Below are 20,034 nucleotides of genomic sequence, written 5' to 3'. Positions count from 1 at the left end.
ATATATATATATTTTTTTTTTTTGTTCTTTCAATTTTTCTACCTTGAACTTATTACACTGTAATGTACATGCAATCTTGGTAAGTAGAAAGGTCTGTCTCCACCCTTTGCCTTCAGCGACGCTGACCACACATTCTTCTCTTCTGCAATCGCTCCACAAGGTATTTTGCTTCTTTTTTCTTTAGCCTAGTGAAAAAGAAAAATGAAAAGAAAGAAAAGGAAACTATCTCTAGCCGCAATCCAAAACAAAGAGAATAGAAAAGGGAAAGAAAGAGGACAAAGAAGAAGAGATAAAACAAACAATAGGGAAATAGAGAAAGGTATTGATCTTAGGAGGGATGTGGAGTTTCCAAAATTGAGGGAGGGAGTATATTCTTTTGACAATGTTATACATATTTTTTTTAATTTTTCTTTCAAGAACCAGTAACTAATATGCATGTAAAAAGGTGCAGCCAGGTATATTAAATTTTCTTTTTTGTTATCACCGTCCAATATATTCTATCTTCAAGGAATTAGTGTACTGCGTAAGTTGTGAAATTAAAGCAGAAGAAGAAGTCGATGCAACGACAATGGCATAAATATAAAGTTACAGAGGCACAGAGAAACAATTGTTTTGTTTTTGTTTTTCTATGTTTGTCTTGGGTGGTGGGAGTAAAGTAAAGACAAATATAAAGTTACAGAATTTCCATAGGATATTATAATTAGGTAATGTCTTCTAATTCTTCTAAAGTGACAAAATAAGCATATAGATCGAGTTTATATAAAAGAAATTTTTTATTTATTATTTTTTTTTGTAACAAATCTGAATTTTATTGAAGACAACATCAAGGGTGGTAACAAGCCAAACCCCGATACAAACATAGAACTTCCTTAGAACAACAAGATTACATATAATTTTTTGTTCTTTTTCTTCTTATTATTAAGCATTGATATAATTTTTTTTTTCCTCTGTCTTAATTTTGCTGTAGGTTCGAAGTTGAATTGCTTGGTTAAGAGGTACTCTCTTAATTTATGTAGTTTTTTTGTGGTTTATTTATGGTTATGGTTTTATGGGTTATGGAAATTTGCAATTTTGGCTGGATTTGTATGATTGTATATCTGAATAATGTTGACTCTAAAATAGCATCCTAAATTTAATTACATGTCAAACCAAATCTTTCACTTTGATCCTTTTACTTCATTCTTAACAATTAGAGCTTTTTAGAAGACAGTAAAGTCAGAATTGTTCTTTGAACATGAACAAGCAAACATCACCACAATCATTGTGAATGGCATGAAAGAAGAAGAAAAAATAATAAATTAAAAAAAAAAATAATAATAATAATCCTTCTAGTACCTAGTTAAGTGGATTCTTAGAGTTGATGTGTCAAATTTTGCACCAAAGTGAAAGTAGGAATGTGGGAACCACATGTTCCATTTGTTGCATGCAATACTTAGCTGTAAAATTATAATAATAATGTCAAATAGCTTTGCTTAGATTATTGGTTTTGGCCATAATGATCGATATATGTTGTGAATTTTTATTTGCTAATTGAAGAAATTCACTACTTCAAAAATAGGATTTAGATGTTGGTAGTTCATTGGAAGCCGCATTTTTCCGAGGGCTATGGTTATTTACCCAAAATAAAAACCAAATGCAAGAAAGACACTTTGAGATTATACATCTAAAACAACTTGAGGTAATTTCAAAGGTTTTAAGGAAGAAAAAGAATGACTATTAAAATGCCAGAGTTTTGTTTTAAGATCATTATATAGTTTAATAATATGGAACATAAAACCAAAATTTATATATTCAATAAAATGTCAATAACCAATTCATGAATCAAAAATTCCTAAACTGCGTTAACAAATATCATAAATTACAAGCATTACCACTGTATCTAAATTTCATAATCTAAATATTTCATTTAAAGTCACCTCCTCCCACCCATTAGCAGCTTTTCGAAACCACTCATTAAGGATGCCCAAAATTACAATAATATACAAAAAATTCAGTTGACTCACCCAAAAGGCCACTCATAACACACAAACCTATCCAGTACCACACAAAAATTATCTCCATTTCACAATTAATAAAATAAAGATGTAAAATCTCTAACTCTTTACAGTTGAAACCTCGGGCGGGCTCATCTCTAAAATTCCAAAAAAAAAAAAAAAGCTCGTGAGGCCTGGCCCCAACCCAAAACTTTTGGGTTGGCCCGCGAACCCTACCTATGTGGTCAAGGGTTCAACAATCACTGAGGTATGTATCTAGGAACTTTCTAGATTTACTTGGCCCTAAAATTTGTTGGCTTTGTTAGTTGTTCCAACTTGGAACTTATGCATATACAATACCTTGGGCCCTTGTTTGGAAAATACGTCTATATTGCGTGAATGATATGTTTGCATATCTTTGATAACATATGTCAAACACAAATTTTTCCATATTTTTTATAAGTGTACGGAAAACAGAAGTAATACATGAATAATACGATAATTAACTAACTATAAATAATATTTAAAATAGCATAGATATACAAAACTTTATATGTCATAAGGAGACACTTCATGTTCGGAAAGAATGTGACGTCACCTAAATTATGTTACAGGACGTTCACACGGATAGACTATGGATTAAGGTGAAAAATAGGTTGAGTAAGGAATATATGGATGGTATTGCATCATTTATGAGAGTAGCAATTCAGCATGTGAATGAAAAGAATAAGACAAGATGTCCATGCAGGAAATGTCTGAATACAAGATGGCATACTCTTCAAACTGTCCATGCACATTTGTGGGAGTATGGGATGTCTGTTGTTTATCACACATGGATATACCATGGGGAAAAATTTGGGTTACCCAGACAAGATGCAACTCTTCCAAATGGTGTAGAGGCACTTGGACCCAATGATGTTACTTATGATATCTTAAATGATGCATTTCCTCGAGACATGAATCAAGATTTGCATGGAGAATGTGATACTTTTGGAGGTAATGAAGGTGTAGGTGAGAGGGAAGATGATGGAACTAATTTGCATAGGTTTGCGGCTAATAAGTATGAGAAGTTAATGGTTGAGGCCGAACGAGAACTTTTTCCCGGTACTAATGGGCTTTCAGTTTTGACCGTCATGGTAAGGTTAATGCAGGCCAAAGTTGAAAATCATTGGACTAACAAATCATTTGATATATTATTAGAGATACTAAATTGGGCTTGTCCTAAGCCACATAATTTGCCAACCACTTATTATGCTACGAATAAGATGTTGAAAAATATGGGTCTAGGGTATGAAAATATTGATGCTTGTGTGAACGATTGTGCTTTGTTTTATAAAGAGCATGTTGGGAAGGATAAATGTCCTGAGTGTGATGAGCCAAGATATAAATCAAGTACTAATGAAAAAAAAACAAAAAACAAAAAACAAAAAACAAAGTTCCACAAAAAGTATTGCGTTATTTTCCTCTGAAGCCAAGATTACAAAGAATGTTCATGTCAAAACATACAGCTAGTCAAATGAGGTGGCACTTTGATAAACGAGTTGATGAGTATGGTGTTATGAGGCATCCAGCTGATAGTATTGCGTGGAAGGAGTTCGACCGTATGTACCCTGAGTTTGCTCAGGAGCCTAGAAATATAAGGTTAGGCCTTGCAACAGACGGGTTCAACCCATTTGGAAGTATGAGCACAAGTTATAGCATGTGGCCGTTGGTGGTTGTTCCATATAATCTTCCACCGTGGATGTGTATGAAACAACAATACTTAATCATGACCTTACTTATTCTAGGCCCAAAAGCACCAGGAAAGGATATTGATGTGTATTTGCGCCCATTAATTGATGAGCTTCAGGAGTTGTGGGAGGGTATTCCAACTTATGACAAGTTTACAGATTCTGGGTTTAAGATGCGGGCAACTGTGATATGGACAATTAACGATTTTCCTGCTCATGGAAATTTGTCTGGATGGAGCACTAAAGGTTACTTGGCGTGTCCCATGAGTCTTGAGGACACATCACATACCAAGTTGAGAAATAAAATTTGTTACATGGGGCATCGTAGTTATTTGAGAAAGAATCATCCGTGGCGTAAAAGTTGTGACTTTGATGGAAAGTATGAGATGCGTGATCAATCGAGGGTATTCTCTGGTGATGAGATATTACTTCAATTCAATCATCTCAGACCTTGTAAGCCTGGTAAGCACCCTGATAATTATGATAGAAAGAGGAAACGAATACCCATGTAATTAAATTGGACAAAAAAGAATATTTTCTTTGAACTGGAGTATTAGTCTAAATTGAAAATATATAAGACATAATTTGGATGTAATGCACATTGAGAAGAATATATGTGATAACATTATTGGGACATTATTGAACATAGAAGGAAAGACAAAAGACACGATCAATGCACGTTTGGATATGATAGACATGAATATACGAAGGGCTTTACACTTACATAGAGATGAAACTAGCTTAGTTAAGAAGTACCCAACAATCTACACTTTGTCACCACATCAACGTCAATCATTTTGTGAATTTTTGAAATCCGTAAAATTTTCATACGGGTATGCAGCCAACATATCAAAGAATGTTAAAGAAGGTGGGAAATTATCGGTTTTGAAGAGTCATGATTGTCATGTTTTGCTTCAACGACTTCTACCTGTTGGGATTCGGCTGTACTTGCCAAAGAGGTGTGTGCACTGCTTATGGAATTGTCAAACTTCTTCCAACAAATTTGTGCAAAGACGTTAAAATTTGAAGATTTGGATAGGTTGGAAGTTGATATTGTGTTCATACTATGCAAACTTGAGAAAATATTTCCACGTGCTTTCTTCGATGTTATGGTTTATTTAGCTGTCTATTTACCACATGAGGCAAAACTTGTAGGCCCAGTAGGATATCAATGCATGTACTCGATAGAGAGGTATTGCTTATTTTTTGTGCTATTTTATTAACTTTATCTTGAATTCTTTTATATTGTCCACATAATATATTATTATGTGTGGTACAGAATGCTAGGGAAGCTGAGAGGTTATGTACGTAATAGAGCTCGGCCTGAAGGGTCCATTGTTGAGGGATACATTTCAAACGAATCATTAACTTTTTGTTCAATGTATCTCTGTAATGGTGAAATTATTTCCTCTCATCATTAACGAAACAATGATGGTGGTGAAATCAATGTGAAGCAATCAGTTTTCATGCATAATGCAGGCCCGTGTGGTGGCTACAAAATGGTTCAATGGTTAGAGTTGGAAATGGAATCAGCTTATTGGTAAATTCTCGACAATTGTGATGAAGTTGAACCTTTCAAAAAATGTGTAAGTCGATCCATGTTTAATATGCTTGGTTTAATATTTGGTTTCAATTTATTAACTAAGAATTTTAAATTGAATGTAATTTTACAATGAGTTTCTCCAACTGTTAGAAATAGAAAGCCCAGATAACTTGGAACAAAGACAAAGGAAATTGTTTCCGCAATGGTTAAAGACTCGTGTCAAAACATTGAGCAAACAAGGATTGGGGGTTGCAACTAACGAATTATCTGCATTAGCATATGGTCCAGATAAAAGAGTTGATCTGTATACAGGGTGTGTTGTAAATGGAGTTCGGTGGCATGTAAAGCATATAGAAGAAACACGCACAACTCAGAACAGTGGAGTTATCGTATCAAGGACACGTGGTGATCAACAATCTAACTTTTATGGTCAATTGGTGAATGTTGTGAAGATAGGTTTTCAAGATGGGTATCATGTTATACTTTTCAAACGTGAGTGGTTTAATACTTAACCAAGATTTTTTAGAAAGAAAAAGATTCACCGTATTCTTCGTGATTATCATCTCACTTCCTTGAATACAACCAATGTATGGTATAAAGATGATCTGTATGTGCTTGCTAAACAAGCTCAACAAATATTTTATCTTGACGACCCTAAATTGGGTTCTGGTTGGGAAGTCATTCAGAAGATTCGACATAGACATGTGTGGGATGTTCCTGAAAATGAAGCCACTCATGAAGTTGAAACAATCTATGATGAAAGAGTAGACCAAGACGGTGAGGATATTGTGATAACAAGTCGAGATGAGAATGACTTACCAAGCACTTCACTTCGTAGAGATGATGCAGAACCTAAAATAGTTGAGGAGGACATTAGTTTAGAACCAATAGAAGTTGATGGTTATGAGGAAGGTTTTACCAATGATGACTCAATTGAAGAACAATTGTCAGGGAATGAGTCAAATAGCGTTCACAGTGATGATTATAGTGATTTGGATTGATATATATATATATATATATCTATATATATATATTTTTTCTTTTTATACATGTTCAACTTATCTTTTTCTTATATGTGCAAAGAACTATGATGTTGAATTTCAACATAATGGTGCTTCATCATAGGAGATCTTCTTTGTCAGATTGTGAACAACATTGGCATCCTCTACATGATGTTTATTTTAAACTTAATGTTGACGGTGTGTTTGATTTGTTTGTATGTATGAGTTTGATTCTTTTGGTAGTTGAAAGTATGAGTGGCACTCTTTCTTGCCACGGAGTTTTGTCCCACGTGTTTTTCTTAGGGAGGTTTTAACGAGGTCAGCGTTAACTTTTAGTTCCTCACTTTGTATTCTTTCATGGTTTTTGAATGGAATTTATTTTCTTACTCTAAAGAACTTATCTTTTTGCTTTTAGCGGTAAGGTTTTTCATGTCCCCTGATTTGGCGTACTACGATTTTTAAATGAGAGATTGGTTTTTATTAATTTTATGTGCAAGATCAAGAAGATGGTAAGTAAACATAAGAAGCAAAAATTTGCTAAACAACCACTTGCACCACATCCATTAACACAACCACCATCTGGTGCACCACATCAATCACAACCACCACAACATGATTCTTCACTGCCACGAGATCTATTAAGCACATCAAGTAAGTGACTAAAATATTTGTATATATTTTTTTATAATTAAATTACTAAAATTTCTTGCCGGTTTCTTTTGTTTATAGGGCATGGAAATTGTGCAATACGTTCTTTGCAGAAGAAGCAAACTCGTGGTCTAACTATAGGTGAGAAGCAAATATTCTAAACCACCACTTCCACCATCTCATGCACCACATCAGTCACAACCACCACAACATGATTCTTCACTGCCACGATATCTATTAAGCACATCAAGTAAGTGACTGAAATAATTGGTACCTAAGGCAGGGTTTCCTCCTTAATCATTCACATTAGCCATTATTTTTTTATATATATCTTGACTTCAATAATCGCACTAAAAAATCTTCACCGCATCTCATCTTGCTTTTCTTTTGTTTCTTTGAACATCTGATCCCATCTTGTTAAGTAATTAAGTCATTGCTGGCCTAGGAGGGTCCCTTATTAGCTAGGGAGAAGGTTTTCGATGGATTAAGTCCGACTACGTCACCTATGCAATAACTCTCAAGAAAAATTGGATATCAGTGTGAGGTGAATAACCATACATCATAGTTTACCGAACTATCAGAAAACTGATTTTTGTACCCACATCACTTTTAGCATATAGTTTACCAAACGCTCAACTGCTTTCATTCACAGTTGATTTCTATTACAGCAAATTTGAAAGTGATTATTTTTACAGCACAACAATGCCAAACTGCCCATACTAAATTTACTAATCATATTCTTTATAAAAATAAGACCAATCTACCACGTGAATCCAATATGTAACTAGTATATTTAAACAAATCAAATCATAATATATCATTATAGCTGACATGATCATCATTATAAATTGCATAACTTTGTTTAATAAAATAATTTTTTCCCCTCAATTATTAGTCATAACTAAATCAAAGGCAAATTAAGGCTAACCAACATCTATGAATTTATTAATGTTATAATGGTCCGCAAGAAATTATTAATGAAATATTATTTAAATCATAGCAGCACTTGTGGTACCTAAGGCAGGGTTTCCTCCTTAATCAATCACATTAACCGTGATTTTTTAGATATATCTTGACTTCAATAATCGCACTAAAAAATCTTGACCACGTCTCATCTTGCTTTTCTTTTGTTTCTTTGAACATCTCATCTCATCTTGTTAAGTAATGAAGTCATTGCTAGCCTACGAGGGTCCCTTATTAGCTAGGGAGAAGGTTTTCGGTGGATTAAGTCCAACTACGTCACCTATGCAATAACTCTCAAGAAAAATTGGATATCAATGTGAGGTGAAGTGCTCTTCACTCTTGAATTGATCTTGATTAGGCTCCACATGAACAATATGATCATCACTGGAGTGGTGCAATGACTTATTCAAAAAAAAGATCCACATTGCTACAATATATATTTGATTGTTTGCTGCATGCACGTTAGCATTGATGTGGCCTATTTAATTGTAATTAAATTAATTTGATGAAATGATGATGCATAGATCTAGGTAGGGTAAGGGATAAATGAAGCACAGACCTAGTTTGATGGGATAAAAGATGAGACAATGTCATTGTTTTTTCTTTAAAACACTTAACTTGAATTTGATGACCGATTGGTTATACTTCACCGAAAATGTTTAAAAATAGTATTATTTTATATATTTTTTTCAAATTTTTTTTTTAAAAACATTTGGTGGGGTCAAAAGAATTATTTAAAAAAAAAACAGTAATAGTAATTAAAGCTAAGTGGTGCCCATGGAAATAAAATATTCAAAACAGGAAATAAGGCCACAGTATTAAAAATTTTATTTAAAAAAAAAAAAATTACAACAACAATCAACCACGCCATTCACTTCTAAATCAAAGAAATCAAAACTTCATTTTTCCACAACAGGAGACTTTAGTTTGGCCCTCTCGATATCCTCTTTTGGGTTTTCACGCATCGCTTCCTGTGGCTCATCACTTGAGCCTCCAAAGACCACACCCTTCTCTTTTGAACTCCTCTCGTGATCTCTCTTGCGCATTCCTGGGTTCTCCAAGGCCTCCAGCTGCTTTTGCATGTTATTAGAATGAAAATTTACCATCTTTGATAGCATTTCATTCTCTTCCTGCAATATTCGAAGTTGGCGTCATTTCTCGTCTGCCGTCTTTGCCCTATCATTTTTCAATCTTTTCATCTCACGCTGACACTCATAAACCAAATTCAGCTGTATCGCCAACTGAGCTCTCAGTACTTGCACTTCATGATATTTCGCAGTGAGGCGATGCCCCATACTTGCGACAAATGCCGTACTTTGCACGCTCAGTGCCATGGAATCACTCACTAACCGGTTGTCATCACTCGTTCCCAGCACGGGCACATCCCTGGGAGTCACCAAACCCATCGCAACTCCAATGGCAACTTCGTTGTCAAGGAGTAACGAGTCGTTAATTCTCACTGGACCTCGTGTGAAAGCAAAGTAGGGCATCCAGACAGGTGTACCTTCTTGCCCCCATGTTTGTGTTGGCAGAGCTAGGTTGAGATCTAGAGAAAATGGGACGAAAGATGACATTATTATGATTTATTTTTCTTCTCTTTTCTGCATGGTTATGATTTTATTCCGCGTTCATTTTCTTTTATAGACAATTACGATTAGCAGAACCCTAATCATGAGTTCCTTTTCTGATATGAGTGCTTCACAAATAATTTTCTCTAACAAAGTCGTCATAACTTCCCAAAAAGCAATTATGTTTTCTTGGGATGTATGCATGCAACTCGCCGGGAAACAAGAAAGTTGTTCCTTTTCTACTGTACTCTCTTGGATTCGCTTTGCGTCCCAAAACGCTTCGATTTGTTATTAGGGTCACTTATACAAAAGGCTACTTTACAATATAATATATATAAAACTGTAAAGTAGCTGACAAGGGAGTTTTGGAACCGACATTTGGAAAAAGGGAAAGATGATTTCTTTCTTCTTTTTTTATAAAAAAGGTGGGGCACTTTTTCCCTTCCCTCCTCCATTATCTTTCTTAGAGCACTTTTAACTCCTCCATTATTTGGAGCCAAGTACTATCCCGAAATATTTCACTACCAAAGTTTGAAGTATTACCGGCATTAATATTCGCCCTTATTAAGCACTTTTAGAGGCACATATCGTGAGAAAACGCCCCTAGTGAAAAAGAAGAGGCGGAGAGAAGATACGCCTCAATAAGTAGCGCCTCTATTACTATTAGGGGCGTAAAATTTGAAAAGATCGGCCCCTATAATTTGGTGGGAAATAGCTGAAAATGACACCTATTTTATAATTTTAATTAAAAATACCACCCCTTCTCAATTTTTGTACAACTATCACCTATAAATATAAAATTATTGTACCCTTATTGCTGATTTTTCACAAGTTCAGAAATTTGTTCTCTCAGCTCACACAACTCTCTCTCTCTAGCACAACTCTCTCTCTCTCTCTGGCACAACTCTCTTTCTCTTTGGTATCTGTCTATCACAGCTCTCTGGGTCTCTCTTGGCTCTCTCTATCTTGGCTCTCTCTCTCTCTCTCTCTAGCACAACTCTCTGTCTCTCTCTCCAGATCAATCAGAATTCGGATCAACCCCTCATTGTCCGTCTCTTTCCACAAAACCACTCTCTATTCGTGAAACCAGCCGCGAATCTCATAGAAGTTTCCTTCTTCAGCTCAAAAGCATACGCCATGATTTGAATCACCAGGAATTAATCGGACCACCCCAACCAGGTTCATTTCTCTTTTGCCTTTTTCTGATTCGACCTATTTGGAATCGGATCTCGATCAGTTTTCAAATTTGATTTCAGTTTTTTAGGTTGGTTCTTATAATTGAATTTGAATTGAATCTGATTCGGTATTTTGTTTAAAGAATGGCGTGGTTCAGTGGGAAAGTCTCTTTGGGGAACTTCCCCGATCTCGCCGGGGCCGTGAATAAGCTCCAGGAGAGTGTCAAGAACATCGAGAAGAACAAGCTGATGATAATGAAGCTGATGTTAAAGGGCAACATCTGAGCTCAGGGGAAAATGCGTCTGACTCTTCAGTGATTGAATTGGAGAAGGTGAAGATGGAGATGAAGATGATGGAAGCTGCATTGCAAGGTGCTGCAAGACAGGCCCAGGTACATGATGAATGATTAGGTAGCATCTTATTTGAGAGCTCATAAGATCACAACCATTTATTATTATCCCTGTTCATTTAGTGGAACACTTGAGACAATACTACTGAACTTCTTGACTGGATTTCTTTAATTTAGAAGCGCTGTCTACATATATCGGAGGTTTATGAAGTTTGCTTAGTTAACCTGAACACCTTTAGTCTTGCAGATGGTGTGTGTCTGTGTCTGTGTCTGTTGATTTAGGAAAATAGAAACATTTTGTATTTCTGTATATGGTAATTAAGTTAAAGCAGCAACAAATACAAGAGAAGAATTATTATACTCTTTCTTCATTGTGGATCTCTCTGGGTGCAGCTATGTTACATTGTTAATGTCTGTTCAATTGTATGTATATCTACAGTTCTGAACGTCTGATATATTTGATTCTTTTCCAGGCAAAAGCTGATGAGATTGCAAAGTTTATGAATGAAAATGAACAATTAAAATCTGCGATCGAGGATTTGAAGGTATGCATTTTGTAATATTTTTATACCTTCATTTGAGTAGATAAAATAATGGCTTGATCATGCATGTTTTACTTTGATTTTTCACTCTTGGTGTATAATGCACTTGTATTTGCTACCATCTTCCATTTATAACCCAGCATATAGGGAAATCACGGAAATTCTTATAGGGAGGTAGTTGCCCCCTTGGCTTGTCACTGAATGAAGCATCCGTGGAGAATTGTTGGATGAAAATATCTTTGCTATATTCATGCTACTTCCTCTTGCGAGTGGTTTATGTTGAGTTAATATTTAAATTTTAAAATGCATTCTTTTTTCAATTTTGATTTCAACGTTTTCTTCAAAATTGTTTGTGTGTAAATGCAAAATAAAGGCATAGATTCTAATTGGACTATTCATTTTGCCCAAAAGCATTCCTGATGCTTGATCTTTGTCAGTGTAACAATCATGTTATGGAATTATAAGTTTGCACATACAATTTGATGGTTGTCTAATTATATGTTTCATGTTTTGGAAAATTTCTGGTATTTCTTGAAACCAACCATGGTTGACTAGTTCACATTCTCATTATCAATTTTTTTTTCTTTTCCAATTTGCTTTATCAGCCATATAGTATTGTGATTTTAATAATCATTTTTCTTATAGATGTTCACATATTAACTGGTGAAAATAATTGAACAGAGAAAATCCAATGATGCAGAAGTCGAGTCACTGCGAGAGGAATACCATCAAAGGGTTGCAACACTTGAAAGGAAGGTAGGTCTTCTTATAAAGTCTTGTTTATAATCGTGCTTGGATTGATCTAGGTGTTATATGTGCCCGTTATGTTTTTGATGAAATTGGTACTTGCCTATTTTTAATTCAGCTCCTGATAATTGGAGGGGCTATGCCAACTTATGATTGCAGGTGTATGCTCTTACAAAGGAAAAGGACACGCTTCGGCGGGAGCAGAATAAGAAAAGTGATGCAGCTGCTCTTCTGAAGGAAAAGGATGAAATAATTAATCAAGTTATGGCTGAAGGTCTCTTTCTGTCCCTGTCTGTCTCTGTTTCTCTTGAGAAGCTCAATATGTTCTACATATTTTGTGCCTCATAGTGAATTTCAACGTAGCCAATGTTCTATTGTGGATGCAAGGAGGGTTTCTTTATGCAATCATATCAATAATTATGGAAATTCCTTCATTTTTGCATTTTTATGTACCAGGTGAAGAGCTTTCAAAAAAGCAGGCTGCTCAAGAAGGACAGATTAGGAAATTAAGGGCTCAGGTATGCTAGCCGGTTTATTCATTGTCTGATTTTGTCATTCTTTAATCCTTTCACTGCTAGGTATTCTTATATTTTTTTTCTCTGAATACTAGATCAGAGAGTTTGAAGAAGAGAAGAAAGGGTTGATTACTAAACTTCAGGTAATTCATTTATGTTAGAATCTTTAAAATTGTGGTTCTCTGATTTCGTTTGATAAAGACAACTCTTTCAGTCATCATAAAATTTGAAATGACATTGAAGTTACAGCACATAAATTGATGAAGCACTTGTTTTCCTTTTTTTCTCAAAGCTGCTTGGCCGAAAGCTTCCATGTTGGATAATGGATTATCCCACAAAGGATTTCTTGATCATTTTTCTGTTTTTATGTCACCTGCTTTCTTAGTAGTCAATTTCATAATATCTTAAAACAGTAAACTATTTGACCCCAGGAACATTATTATAATAGTTTATAGGGAAATAGCTCAAAATATCACCCATTTTATAATTTTTTGTCAAAATACCATCCCTCTCCAAAAATTTTAAAACTGTCACATATAAAAGAAAATGGTTTTCCTCTTTGCTAATTGAGAATCATGTGCAGTTATGATTTCAGATCTGTAGATAACCTCCTGTTGCTGATATTGCTACCCAGGAGGAGAACAGAACAAGTTGGAAAATGTGCAAGAAGGGAGAGCTAACTCATACAACGAAGAACAAATTGATGAAGTTAAGATCAAATTAGTAGAATTTGTGAGCTCTCCATTATTTATAATTATAGGTAGGAAGTATGTATGTAATAGAGCAAAGATTGGTTGACTATGTAATAACAATTGAATTGTCAAGTTTTATGAAAGAAATAATTTTTGCTTCTTGGGATAGTATTGTTAGGGTTCGGTGGCGATTTATTTTCCATGTCTAAATTGTAGTCTGTAATGGATGTGTGTGTATTGTATGTAGATTGACTTAATATTGCTGTCCTATTGCATGTGTATTGTACTAATATTGCCTGTGTATTGTATACATATTGTATGCATATTGCCATCGTATTGCATGTATATTGTAATGCTATTGCTATCGTATTGCCATTATATTGCCCTAATATTGCCTCTCTAGTGTATGTATATTGACTACGGCTCATCAATGGGTTTACGGTTTGGGCCATATTGCATTCAAAAAGAAGACGAGGAGGAGAAAGAAACAACGTGCCTTTCAAAAACAGGCAGTCAGGTGCATCATAATTGCATCGTAAGACATTGTAAGAAATTATTTTAAAAAATAATAACAACTAAAAAATAATTTACAAAAAAAAGAAGGTATGAATAAAGAGACAGAGAGCGAATAAGGGGAGAAACAGACAGAACGAAGCTAGAGAGAGACAGAGAGAGAGAGCTGCGCTACAGAAAGAGAGCAAAGAGAGAGAGACAGAGAGTTGCACTAGAGAGAGAGAGAGAGAGAGAGAGAGAGAGAGAGAGAGAGAGAGCCAAGAGAGAGAGAGCGAGAGCTGCGATAGACAGATACCAAAGAGAGAGATGTGCCAGAGAGAGAGAGCCGAGTGAGCTAAGAGAGAACAAAATTTCTGAACATGTGAAAAATCAACAATAAGTGGACAATAATTATATTTTTATAGGTGATATTGTAATACTATTGCTATCGTATTGTGGTTATATTGCTTTAATATTGCCTCTATAGTGTACATGTATTGGCCTAATATTGCTATTATATCGTATGTCAATGGCCATTTGGTCTAATAACAGAGTCTCCACTTCGTTGAAAAGTAATCCTGAATTCAAATCTCATGGACACGACAATTGTTATCCATCCTTATATTAGCATGAATTGATGTTGACCTTTGAAATGATAGTTGGAGTTGCACATCGATTCATATTCAAAAGGAAAGTAATTCTCTCCCTCAATGAATCTTCGTTCAAAAGAAGGCAGCTATCAAATATTGGGTACAAAAATGCAAGGTCCACAGTAAATTAATTGGACACAAACCACATATTACAAAACTAGGATGATTTTTGGCATGCTTGAAAAGACAAGGGCCAAATACAACAGAAAAGAAAATCCATTCAAGCTTCACACTAAACATGGCTCAAGAACTCGACCATGGTTTCAATCCAAAACCTACCCAACAAGGGCATATCACGTGTCCATCATAACAGAAGAGTGGCATTTACAAAGCATGAACTGCAATATGTTTCTTTTTCTCCTAAACAAAATTGTTACTAAAATGGAACAAAAGATCCCTAACATAGAGCAATAAAAGCAAAGATAGTCAATTGTCATACACACAAAATTAGTCCTCATCCATCCCTGCATGCTGATCTCTCTTACTAGGGCCACCTGCTGGTTTTGCCATTATAATCTGCAAGATAGTCAAAGCACTGTCAACAACCTTTTTTTTTAATGAAGGTATTAAACATTAAATAGGCTGCAATCAGATGGATTCATCATTTCTCACACATTTTTAGCTAGCCAGAAAACCCCCAGCATATAGATTTTCTATTTACTATCAAGCCTTCTACATTGAAGCCATATTCATTATAAAAGTTCAACATTTCCCAAAAGTAACTTTCAATTTTATTTTATTTTTCCAAGTTAAAAACTAACATTTGCGATCGTTCTTTTGAGTTATAAAGGAGTTTGTGTTCTGAGTACACATGTACATACATGCATCCATGCCAAGTTAGGGGAACTTTGAAAAAAAAAGAGAAAAAGACTTCACAAAAAGTATAAAAGTATAAAATTAAATAAATAAATAAAAAGAATAGTCAACTAATTCATAAAGCCTCGACTTTTTATTATTATTATTTTTAAAACTGTATGTAGTTTAGCATTTTTTCTGCTTTGGCCTCAAAGATGCAATCAGGGATTCAAAGATGTAGTTCATACCAAATTTGGTTCGTCAGGTTTAAGTAGAAGACCTGGATCTGAAACTCTTACACTAGGCAGCACTTTACCCTGAGAATGATTTATATTCACTTCGTACCTTGTCAGGGTTGCTTGCCTGCATGCAATATAACCCCAAATATCAAATGTAGTTATAAAGCAGAGATACAAATTATATAAAACAGGTCACTATTAAATGACATCATTCAAGACATCAGTGAAGCCTTACATGTAAAGTTTTCCGCCTTATGTGTGCCCACAGTTAGAACAAGCAAGCCAGGAGCATATGACAAAACTAAACTTATACGTATCAAGTCTAAAAGAACAAATAATGTACATTAAGTAGGACTCTTTTTGCCAAAACAAAGCATGTTGGATCCATATCAGCAAAGCAATAAGAATTGTCCAATTTGGAAATCTCCAACTCAATCACCAATGTCATAAATCAATATTAATAACAATTTCACTAATCAAGCACAATCTTGGATACTGCACTTCTGTTTCCCTGACTGGAACATGAGCAGAAAGCTTCTATTATGATCTACAGTAGCATCGGTGTCCTAGAATTCAATCCACGTTATTTGTTTTGAGCCTAAAAACAGATTATTCTTCATTTTGAAAATGCACAAACTTAACAAGAGTCCGAGACTTCCAATTTACTAGTCACAGAAGACTTCCAATCTCACTCTCCTTCTCCCCTTCTCCCCTTCCCCCTCTCTCCTCTCAGAGCAAGACCAGAACGTAAAATCCAAACAGCCTATCCCACTCCTCTAGTACCTAAAACTAACCACGTATATCTTAATCCAATTCCAAACCAATCTGAAGGGGAAGCATAAATGATGGCTTCATCTACCAGACTTTATAAAATAAAATAAAAGGGGGTTGATTGAAAAGGCAAGCTTCCAACTGTTGCTTTCATTGCACAAGAAGTTCCTTAGAAGTCATGCTCCCACTAAACACTCAAATTAAATAGGGCAAAACAATTTTCCCATGCTATAACATACTCATTGTTTTTAGCTACAAAAGAACTATTCCTTTGTTAATAATAAGAAGCAAAATATTTCAGGCGTAGTTTGGGAGGAACTTAATTGAGCTTATATTGGCCTAACTATCCAACTTTATCTATTTATTTATTCTAGTATCTTAAACGAAAATTACTCAAGCCATTGTTATAGGTTTTGCTCAACCTGCATAATGAACATAATAAAAACCAGGGAGCACAAACTAGCATACAGAGTGAATAAAAATAAAATTTGAGAACAGAACTGTTACCATCCACCAGGATGCCCCACATAAACCACTAAACTGATAAGACCTCCAGGCACCACAATCCTTTTTGCAACTTCCAATGCCTTGTTCAGTGTTGTTTCTGACTCTGATAATTGTTTTGTCACCCCCAGGAAGATAGCCAAGATTGAAAGTGACAAGCCTAATCACCCACGAAATCAAACCTTTCAGGAAGCAAGTTTTCTACTAAGAAAAATAATGCAGTAACACGTTCGATAATATTTCCATACAATATGAACATGATATTAAGTATAATAAACATTAGTCGAATATTCAATAACTTTCCTGGTTAATATACAGAACACATTCCGACTTCAATAAAGAGCCAAAAGTTATTGAAGCAAACAATATGAATACCGATAAGTTTATGATTATACAAATCGAACATAAAACAGACGTACAAAAAGCATTTGCATTAATCTTGGCCATTAGAAGAAATTTAATAGCCTTGAGTTTCTTTCTTATTTTAGCTCTGCGCACGTTTCTCATAAATCAAATGCCAATTGCATTAAGATTTTAAACACAGAACCATAAGATAGGAACATCAAGAAACTTGGGTTATAGTGAGTACCTAACAGATGTATCTTTTGGGGGAAAAAAAATACTCAAGCAGGTAATTTTTTATTTATTTGCAATTTACCTCAAATGCAGGGCAATGAAATGCTTTCTTTTCATCCTCATTCTGTCAACCAACGTTTTCCCCATTTCATTAATAAGGTCATTAAACTTTAAGGCATGATAATTTGCTCTACACCTAAGTTTTTATAAAATTGAATCCAATTTATTTGAAAGCCTGTAATCAAACTTTGTGAGCTGAACAGCCTGTACATTAGAAAGCATAACAAACAACTGTAAATTCTATATATCCCAAAAAGGCACTCATTCAAGCACTGGAAAATTTTCTTCCTCGGTTATATGCACCAGCATATGATAATTAACAAATTCTTTACAAAAATGTGGTAGGTTCTCTTGAAAGACACTTACAATATTTTTATTAAGAACAGGCACTAAACGATTCTGGTAGCATTTTGCATTGCCCTTCCTTGGGACACGCATGCTATATGGACTCATTGGTATTCCTCCCTTTGTTGGAAGCAGTTTAATGATTTCAACATCTTTTGATAGAGATGATATAAACCAGTCTACATCAAAGATTTCATCAAAGTTGCTGCACCAAATACCCGAATAAGAATATTAATCCACAGACAGTTTTGCTTACATGGACCTTCACAGTAGTTTTGTATCTGTGATATGGTGAAAATGACCTGGAATCCTTCCAAAATAATTTCTGGCCCAGCTTGAGAACAAGAAGAGTAGCATTCAAGATATAAGCTGCAATAAAAGCATCAGTTATCTGTAACAGAATCAAGAAAGAAGCACAAGATGCTGAATCAGCAGGAAAAACATACATGATTACAAACAAAGTCCTATCAACAAGTCCTATACAGGATCTACTTATAATCAGATGCCTAAACGAAATAACAAATCAAAATTAGACTAATAAAGAAGCCATTTGGAATCTGAATGCATAACCACAATGTACTTTAAGCCTTAAATGAAGATATTAGAAAGATAAGTTAGGCCTCAAATGGAAGAAAACTAAGATGGGCGTCTACTGGATTAATATGCATCTATAGCTCAATCAAGAAACTCACCCCTCTTCTTTGCTGGTTTAAGCCTCCACTAATAGCAGTCAACAAATATGTTTTCACATCAGCAGCTGCAACATTTAGGGCATTGGTTTTGTAAATCAAAAGCCTCAGATAAGTTAACCAAAATCATAACAGAATCGATTCAATTACGACGTCATTACTGCAACCATGGAGAAAAAAAAGCATAAATAAAGTTGATTACTTTACTTGCAAAGTTATCGGCGGCACGCTGCCATGGAAGAAATCCGATTTCCTTGTACATCTATCTCTTTACACTGTTTCTTCAATCTATCAAACTGGGGAACCAGCACTGGCGGAGATGGAAGAAGAAGGAGGAGGAGGAGGAGGAGGAGGAGGAGGAGGGAGGAGGGAGGAGATAGTCTGGAGTTTAAGTACGGCACCATGAGAATGAGTTATGATACGTTGTCGTTTCGGAGTGATGAATGAAGGTGACGGAGTGTGTCTGCTGTTGCCAGATGGGTGAGGGTTAGATGAACAGTACCAGGCTGAAGAGAGAGACAGAGCCAAGAGAGTTGAGAGAAAACCAATTTCTGAAAAATGTGATATGGGTGCAATCAGTTTACAATAAAAATGTATTTATAGGATGTAGTTTTAAAACTTTTGGGAACGGGTGGTATTTTGACAAACAATTATAAAATTGGTGGTATTTTGAGCTATTTCCCTTTTTTTTTAATCAAATACCATTTTCAATGTTTATGGAGGCTAAACCAAAAATTCTCTATTTCAAAATACAAATATTACACAAACAGTCTCAAAATTTGAGTACAAAACTTTATTTGTTGTAAAGTATAAAGTAGTGGAGTCCACTTACTATTTGTTTATAGACTTTGGTGCATGAGTTTATTGCAGATTCACGGGTGTCATTCACCTTTTCCTATAAAAGGCTTCTCTCTTATGCAAATAAGCGAGACTCGATCAGAGAGGAAGAGAAGGAAGAAAGAGGGTGAGTGAGTGGAGAAAAAAGAGAGCAGAGAGAAATTCTCATAGAGAGAAAATTCAGTGAGCCACACATATTGTAAACACTAAAGTTGTAGCCCTATTGTTTTATATAGTGAAAAGTTACTGCTGCTGCTCTCCGAGGACGTAGGCATAGTCGAACCTCGTTAAATACTGTGTCTCATCTACTTTACGTGCAGCTCAATATTCGCACATATCCCAGTCTATTTTATAACACGTTATCAGCACGAAAAGCTCTCAACGTGGGATATGTTTTGATGAACCCAGGAAATAAGCACTCCATTTTCTTTATATTGTTTATTTATTATTATTACTATTCATCATGCTCAACATACCTATCCCTTCATAGATCCTGAGTCTGACTGCATCTATTATGGCCCATCAGATAAGTAGTTCCTCAAGTATGCTCTGGAGGCCGACTCTTATGACTTGCCCAGGTTTGATGGTTTGAATTTTATAAGGGGGTGGTAGGGAAAGAAGATAATGTT

At 35.1% G+C, this 20,034-nt stretch overlaps 1 protein-coding gene and 1 long non-coding RNA gene across 3 annotated transcripts; one reads left to right on the top strand and one right to left on the bottom strand.

The window, feature by feature from the left end:
- The first annotated feature begins 10,551 nt into the window (after positions 1-10,551).
- LOC117625980 (golgin candidate 5-like) lies at positions 10,552-12,979 on the top strand. Of its 2 annotated transcripts, none has more exons than XM_034357587.1 (7): positions 10,552-10,605; positions 10,745-10,993; positions 11,425-11,496; positions 12,175-12,249; positions 12,400-12,514; positions 12,697-12,758; positions 12,856-12,979. In XM_034357587.1, the coding sequence occupies exons 2-7, from the start codon at positions 10,940-10,942 to the stop codon at positions 12,862-12,864; spliced, it is 387 nt and encodes a 128-aa protein (XP_034213478.1). In that variant the 5' UTR covers positions 10,552-10,605; positions 10,745-10,939; the 3' UTR covers positions 12,865-12,979. The 2 variants fall into 2 exon arrangements, with proteins under 2 accessions (XP_034213478.1, XP_034213477.1); XM_034357586.1 differs by having other exon boundaries at positions 12,851-12,979.
- Positions 12,980-14,690: 1,711 nt separating this feature from the next.
- Positions 14,691-15,816, bottom strand: LOC117626316. The gene is made up of 2 exons (XR_004585538.1): positions 15,633-15,816; positions 14,691-15,105 (listed from the first exon to the last, which is right to left on the bottom strand). It is a non-coding gene; the product is annotated as an uncharacterized LOC117626316 (long non-coding RNA).
- Positions 15,817-20,034: the final 4,218 nt, after the last annotated feature.

The sequence above is a fragment of the Prunus dulcis genome, chromosome 4 (assembly GCF_902201215.1).
Source record: "Prunus dulcis chromosome 4, ALMONDv2, whole genome shotgun sequence".
Classification (NCBI taxonomy): Eukaryota; Viridiplantae; Streptophyta; class Magnoliopsida; order Rosales; family Rosaceae; genus Prunus; species Prunus dulcis.
Note: the sequence above shows the minus strand (reverse complement) of the source record. Positions and strands in the feature narration are given on the sequence as shown.